This window comes from Triticum aestivum, chromosome 5D (genome assembly GCF_018294505.1).
Source record: "Triticum aestivum cultivar Chinese Spring chromosome 5D, IWGSC CS RefSeq v2.1, whole genome shotgun sequence".
In the NCBI taxonomy this organism is placed as follows: domain Eukaryota; kingdom Viridiplantae; phylum Streptophyta; class Magnoliopsida; order Poales; family Poaceae; genus Triticum; species Triticum aestivum.
Window position 1 is genome coordinate 309,830,670 of NC_057808.1, and position 7,730 is coordinate 309,838,399.

Here is a 7,730-nt window from a genome sequence, read left to right on the forward strand (position 1 = left end):
TTTTGGTCGAAAAGCTAAGGAAGACCGGGAGAAAACCAAAACGTAAAAAAAAACCCGGAAAAAAACCGTTTAAAAAGCCGAAAACGCGTGCGAAAAATAATAAAAACAAAATCTGAAGAGAGCGTCCAGAGCGCGACACGTGGCGAATGGCTGAGAGCGCGTTAAGTGGCGCTGACGTTGCGAGGCTTTGAAGGAGCGCTCGTTAGTTAACTAGTTGCTCTTGCCTTGCGTGACGTCTGGAAGGCGTGTGACAAGGCCGGCCTACAACCTTGGTTAGCAATCCTTTGCCTATCTGAAATCAACTTCCGCCCAGCCCAGCCCTTCCTTCGGTCAATTTGAAATCAACCCACGAGAGAGAAAGCTGGCAAGGGCCCAAATATACAAGCGTGCTCTGGTCTCTTCCTTCGCTCTGCCGTCACCGTCGCCGCCGACCTATGGATCCCACGGCGCCGCAGCGCGGCACCAAGCGCCCCCTGCCCGCGACCGCCGCCGGGGACGATGACGATGACCGCTCCGCTCTCGGGTAAGTCAACCCAACCCCCTCCCTCCGGCCTGACCCCTATCCGTTTTCTCCCGTTCTCGCCGGTACCCCGCGTTAGGGTTTCGCGCTCCGGTTCGGCTGATGTTTTCCATCTTTTCTCCTGTCAAGGGACCGCAAGGTGCGGTTCCCCAAGGGGAAGAAGGCCAAGTACCGCGACCCTGCTGCCGCTGGCAGCAGCGGGGAGGGGGGCGCCGCCGCGGACGACATCGACGAGCTGATGAACCCCGAGCTCGCGGCGGTGAAGCGAGCGCGACGGCGCCACCGCAGGGAAGGGGACGACACGCAGGGCACCGCCAACGTCAAGGGTTTCGAAATGCGCTACAAGGTATGCAGTGCTATTTCCTGACCTTGAGTTTCTTCAGAGGGCTTGATTTCTTATGTGGATTGGATAGTTAGGATTCTTATGCAAGTGACTGTAGTCTTGTAGTTTCTAGTTTCTATGAAGTTTCGTCGGAATTTACAAGCTGCCATATGGCCATATGACGCAGCATAACTGCCCAGATGATGTCTAGGCAGAATTGGGGCTAGTTGATGCTATACTGTGTTGTCGTGCTACTTTTAAATGCATTTTTCTCGCATGGCTGCCACCAATTATACTATTAAAGTATGTCAATTATGGATATTATTTGGTAACATGCCAACTTGGTGAAATTGCCCAGTAACTCCGAATGATCTGTATTTTTTGTGAAGCTTCTGATGGAAAATTGCAGTCCTGAGGGCATTAAAGATAAAAATAGAGAAGGTGTTTGCGTTTATGTGTGGCCACTGGTCTAGCAAAACATCTAGTGATAATGTAAAAACAGGAGCAAACACCAAACAGAAAAAACTAGTGGCATAGACCAGGCCTCTACCAATTGGTTTAGTATCTATGGTTAGATTACATAAATTATTAGTTGGGCATTTATTTGGTTCATGTTGAAGCCGTGGGCCTATGTTAAAGGATTAGGGCATCTCCATTGCGTAGGCGCTTGTATAGATGTTTAAGGATTAAAAATTAAAAAAACACTTCCTAGCGTTTGCGTAAGAGCCTGACTTTCCAACGCTGAGATGTTATGGGGCGCTAAGCCCCTCACTTAAAATCAGCCCCATGTCAACTAGAGCGCCTGCTGCCAGACTTGGCGGCACTAGCTAGCAGGCGCCAGGAAAAATTCTCCCAATGAGTGAAACATCCGAGATTAGGATCCCAACGTCCGTCCTTAGCGTCGCGTTGTACGTGCCCTTAGTGTTTCTTACGATGCATATTGCTCACATCTTAGCACGTTCTATGCAGGGAAGGATGCAGTTTTTTTTACATAGTTTTGGTAAAAAATGAACTTGATTATTTTACTATGCTTTTCAACTTACGACTGAAATATTACATAGCTGCTCTTTCCTATTGCTTGGCTGTTGTATAAAATCCTGTGATCATGGCTTTTACTTAGCCTTTTTAATATTTTGACTTCTAAGCATGACAATATATTTATACCCACACTTTGCCCTGCGTATCATTGATAGTATGATTATTAGGCATAAGTTTGAAGCTAACCACTTTGCTATCATTGTCAGATAACACAGACTTTGATGTTCAACAGGACGACGCCAACTTTATCGATGATGGTATTGAGATAGAACCTTTTAACTTGGAGCAAGAGAGGGAAGAAGGATACTTTGATGAAAATGGGAATTTTGTGGAGTTTGCAAGAGGCAACGATATGAAGGTATGGTCTATTTTATGTTTATCGTCTTGGATGTTGCGCATGAAGTTACAATCTGTCAATTTGGTGACGCAATCACCTGTTTTGTACAGGATGCCTGGTTGGATAATGTTGAAGTAGACACCAAATTTGCTGGAAAGGTTCAAAAGAAAAAAGACAAAGAAGAGGAGTTCCAGGACCTTTCTTCTGATGATATTGGAAAGATAAAAAGGAGAATAGCAAACATGCTTGAACCAGCAGAAACGGTATGTTCAATTGCAGCTTCTGTATAGCTTTAACTTTAACATTGTGATAGTTACAAGAGGGGCACAAGGTTCCCTTGTTGTATTCTTGGCTTACTGGCAACATCACTAGAGAAATGATTTAGTGAATTATTTGACTGTAGTCTCAAGGTACTTGGTGACATAAACCTGGCAGTGTGTTACTTTTTACCCTTGCATCTTTGCTGTATGGATAATCAATCCGAATTGCACTGCATGTCTGTAATGCACAATGCTGTTTGTACTTATCATGTCTATTGGAGACTGAGGGAAGCATGCTCTTGATATGCTCGTGTGCTGCAGTATCTTCTCTCAATGCCGAGGTTATAAACTTGATTTGTAACAAATTAATCCAGAAACTATTGCATTTTTTGCTTCACGGTACTTCTTGGATCATATGCTTTTATTACAGTTTGTATGCCAAATGTTAAGTAAAAAGTGTGATACAGTTATAACCTTAAGAGTATGTGGTACACTTTCTTTTTACCTGGATACAGCTTACAACCATGTCTGCTATGTCACATTGTTGTTGAATCTTTATAGACCTGTAGCAAAACATTGTATGAGTCAAAACCTACCATGAAACAAAGGAAACCATGTGAGACTTTTTTCTGTTAATAATACACTCATGGGTTGATTGCATGTTAAATCTTTTCTTGAATGGTGTTCTGCCAGATAATTCAGGCTTTGAAACGATTGAAGAGCACATCTACTGACAATCGTGGAAGAATGACTGAGGGGACCAAGCGCATATTTGATGAGCTGACAGAAGCTGCCATGAAGCTAATGGAGAATGGGGAGTACAGTATGTGTTCCTTTTCTGTTTAACTTTTTTAGTTTGTTAGTTTTTAAACCATTCATTAATCATTTTGGTATGGCAATAACCTTCTGATGATCTGCATTCTTATATCATTTTTTATTGTCCTGGTGTAGATGTATATTCAGATGATCAGGAGACATTTGTACGCGAGGCTGGTTAGTACCTCCCTTATTACTAACTTATACATATCTTCTTTTTCTTATCACCATGTATCACTTCTGATACTACCACATGTTCCCATTCCCAACGTGAAAACAATATTGCATTAGTGTTAGTAGTCAAAACTCAATAGGTGACAGTTAAAATGAATGCTATATGAAATGTGTGTGCTTCACGAATATGCTTAATATCAGCCATCACCAATCAGGTATCAGTTTTGTGACGTTGTTTCAGTAAAAGCTTGCAAGTTACATAGATATGCTATATTTTAGGTTATGCCTATTTCCAACAGAAACAGATCCATCTGTGTTACTGCAATTAATACATGAAATGAATACTTACCACCCATTTGAATCCATTCCCCCGCTTGAATGAATAGAAGTACTTTAGATGGTTCGTGCTACTGCTATCACCTTTCTGGAGCTAGCACCATTGTCCATACAAAATGAGTGTTGACATAACTTAGTCAAGCAAACATGATGGCTCATTAAACAAACACACAATATATTTTCCCCATTCAAAAGATGACCCACCGGTAGATGAACTAAGAATCTACCCAGCTTACATAAGGTGATGGTAGAAAATGATAAGAAGCAGATAGAGCCTGTTGGTCTAAATCCATGCGGATATTTGCTACTTTTATGAATAGTCTTGTAGCTGTATGAGCATTGTGCTTTTTTATGCTTATTGTAAATTATTCCTTAATATTGTCTCAATGGGGATCACACCTGATTACATATTTCCATCATTTTGCCTTTTGCAGAGGGTTATGAACGTCTAGCACGTTCTCGACTTGGCATACCAGAAGTTGAAGAAGATATATTTGCAGACGCCACAGAGAGTGGCCCAACTACCACGTCCTTACTGGAGATGGACAGTGGTCCTTCAGCTGCTAATACCTCTGCGACAACTGCTATAGCAAATGATGATGATAGTAACTTTGACATGTTCGGTGAAAATGACGACACTGATGTCAATCCTGATTCTGATGCAAAAACTTTAGATTCAGATTGCAATCCCGAGCCAGTACCACAAGAGGCTTCTGGAACCTCAGGTGCTGAAAGTAAGCTATTATCTCAGTGAATTTCATGCTCTCTCCATTTATTTTTTTATCAAGAATCATGTCTGTACTTATTAGCAACTCTTTTGGTTATTCTTGCAGAGGTTGGTAATGGAAGTGCGGACTCAGATTATGTCTACGATCCATCGTCAGGGTAGGTTATAGATCTTACTTTATAGTAATTTGCTGCACTTACACTCTAATTATACTCCCTCCGTCCGGAAATACTCGTCGGAGAAATGGTTAAAAATGGATGTATCTAGAACTTAAATATGTCTAGATACATCTATTCATTCGGCAAGTATTTCCGGACGGAGGGAGTATAATTTAGTTTTTTGTTACAGCAAGAGATATGTAGTAAGCAGCTGACTGTTGTACTGTTGAACTCATCACTTGCGTTGATTATACTCCCTTTTTGGTTTTCATGCAGTTACTATTACAGCAGCAGGACAGGCTATTACTATGATGCTGCATCTGGGTGTTATTGCGCTGCATCTACAGGAACCTGGTATTTCTTTTTGTGTTTTTCTTTCATTCACAATCAATTAATGTTTCTTTCTGTGTGTCTGACCACGTTTTTGTGGGTGCAACAACTTGCTTTCTAGGATGGTTCCCTTTTGGTTAGTATGTTTGTGGTAATTACAGTATGGCCTGCTTAGAGGAATCGTATACCTTGGAATAATTATGATGTGGATGAAGTTATCATGTTCATGTGGGCGTTATCCAAATAGGGGACTAGATCATGGTAGTTAGGATTGGATCCTTGAATCTTAGTAGCGAGTTTGTTATTTCTTAGTGTAGTTCTGGTTAATGATCTGAGGTTCATTGCAGTCATTTTCGGTTATAGAGGAATTGCTTATTGTTTTATTTCAGTGATTTTTCATTGGGTTGCGTTGTAATGTTAATCTAATTTCATCATCATGATAAAGTGGATAAGCGTGATTCCAGGTTTACTGCCAGTTGCTCTCAATTGCTAGCCTGTTAATATTTTTTTACATGTAACATGTGCCCACTTAACCACATATATAATAAGGGTGTATCCCATATGAAAAATAGCTTGATTTTAGGCAAGTAATCACTGACCACTCCTAGTGAAGCATCCATACCTAATTACCTCGAGCATCCCAGTATCCCTGAGCATTTCAGCTTGAGTTGTTTTTTGTTTCTAGTTTGATGCATGGCCAATTGACCATAGAACGGCAGAATGCGTCCAACAAAGCTTTTGACACAAGAAATATCCAGAACACAAGGGAAAACTAGCTTTGTCAGTTTGAACAGGACACACTGGTTTGTGGAAATAGTACCAGATTCAAACCGTGCTGTTACCATAATCTCATGTAACTGAGTGATGGATACGCTGGCTCTGCAATTTTCCAGTAATAGAACAAAGTTGCTTGTCGGCATCCATATCATATAACCGCAGTATTTTTGTATTCCCTCCGTCTCAAAATTCTTGTCTTAGATTAGTTTAGATACAGATGTATCTAATACTGAAACGTGACTTGATACATCCGTATTTAGACAAATATAAGACAAGAATTTTGGGACGGAGGGAGTAGTTGATATACCCTATGAGATAATCCTTGTTGCAGGTCTCTGATTGCTGGTAGTATCTATGCTGATGTACTATACCGTATTTGCAGGTACTCATATGACGAACAATCAGGCACATACACAGAAATGCACGGGGAACAAACCGGCATGCACAAAGAAATAGAGGGAGAGGTGGTCAAGGAGTAGCCGGGGTGTAACAGTTCGCCCCCAAGATAGGTGGTTTCTACCCCCCAGTGTTTTGTTGATGCGGTGTAGCTTCAGTATGCAGTAGAGCTGTAGAGGCCCATCTCAACTATCATGGCAGAATTATCATGTTGACGACGAAAAGAGCTGGTTACTTATGATTGTAGGATGTTAATTGAAGTTCATGCGATCATCCACGGAGCGTCTGCCCAGTTCTGTGTTGTCGTTTTTCTCTAACCATTTGCCGACTGGCCCACCATGTTCATGCAGAAAGAAACCTGCAACATGTGTTATAATACATCGCCCTTTGTGAAATTGGAACCTCACTGTAACTTGTGGGATCATATAGGAGCAAGACGATTGTTGGTCCTGATTGAAGTTGTTTTGACAGAGAAGGTTTTGTAGCTTTGAATGTTGCGTACTTGGCATACCACGAGCACTTATTCTCCGTTGCTCTATACATCTGGGTTTCCCACATGGAAATTCTACATTTTTTTTGTTAATACATAATCAGGATTAACGGCATGTATCTACAGTATAAGAAAAGGCATGTAGAATTGGGGCTGCGTAGGGACTCGTGACCAAATCGAACGCGGATCCGAAGGAACATTCCTAGAAGAGTCGGTAACTCGCAAGGCCAAGCGCTGGCCGGCTGTCGTAGTCGCCCGGTTTCAGGACAGAATTTATCATACGTGCGTACGTCGTATGTTGGTAGAAACTAAGGGCAACTCCACTGCGCGGCTTCAAACGGACATCTGGTTTGGCCAGATTTTGTCTCTTTGAGTAGGGCGATGGGTTGTGTTCGGACTTGTCCTGGGATGCGGTGACCGTGCGCCCAGCGCGCGGCCGCATCCGTTTGCCCCATCCTGTCCGCCAGGGCAAAAAATGTCCATATTTTCATATCGAAACTAGTTTGCACGTTCAAATATTTGTCTGAAAATAAAAATAATTTTATAACCCAATTGAAATTGTCTCTAATAAAATAGTTTTACAACCAAATCAAAATTGTCTTGACTGAACATAAAATGAACCAATACATCTATTGGTTGCCAATATGATCCCACACGTGCTCAACCAAGTCATTTTGAAGACCCAAATGAGTGTGCCACTCACGCAGCTCACGGTGGAATTGAACAGATTGTTCAAATGTGTCCAGTTCTTGGTGCAGGGGTTCAACATTTTCACCTTGATAATCAAATCCTTGGTCGAAGATACTCTCATCACGCTCGTCCTCGATGATCATGTTGTACATGATCACACAAACAGTCATCACCTCCCAAAGCTTCGTTTCATCCCATGACAGTTCAGGGTTCGAACGATACCCCACCGGGATTGAAGCACACCAAAAGCACGTTCCACATACTTTCTAGCACTCTCTTGTATTTGGGCAAATCTCTTTCTCTTCTCACCTTGGGTTTTCGAGATTGTCTTCACAAAAGTTGACCACTGAGGATATATA

General features: G+C 41.9%; 1 protein-coding gene across 2 annotated transcripts; it reads left to right on the plus strand.

Moving 5' to 3' along the window:
* The first annotated feature begins 293 nt into the window (after positions 1–293).
* Positions 294–6,675, plus strand: LOC123121392 (CD2 antigen cytoplasmic tail-binding protein 2). Of its 2 annotated transcripts, none has more exons than XM_044541351.1 (10): positions 294–523; positions 650–866; positions 2,113–2,238; positions 2,328–2,480; positions 3,171–3,300; positions 3,429–3,470; positions 4,238–4,528; positions 4,637–4,688; positions 4,965–5,042; positions 6,178–6,675. In XM_044541351.1, exons 1-10 carry the CDS (start codon positions 435–437, stop codon positions 6,272–6,274), a joined length of 1,275 nt encoding a protein of 424 aa, XP_044397286.1. In that variant the 5' UTR covers positions 294–434; the 3' UTR covers positions 6,275–6,675. The 2 variants fall into 2 exon arrangements, with proteins under 2 accessions (XP_044397286.1, XP_044397285.1); XM_044541350.1 differs by having other exon boundaries at positions 295–523; positions 4,238–4,537.
* Positions 6,676–7,730: the final 1,055 nt, after the last annotated feature.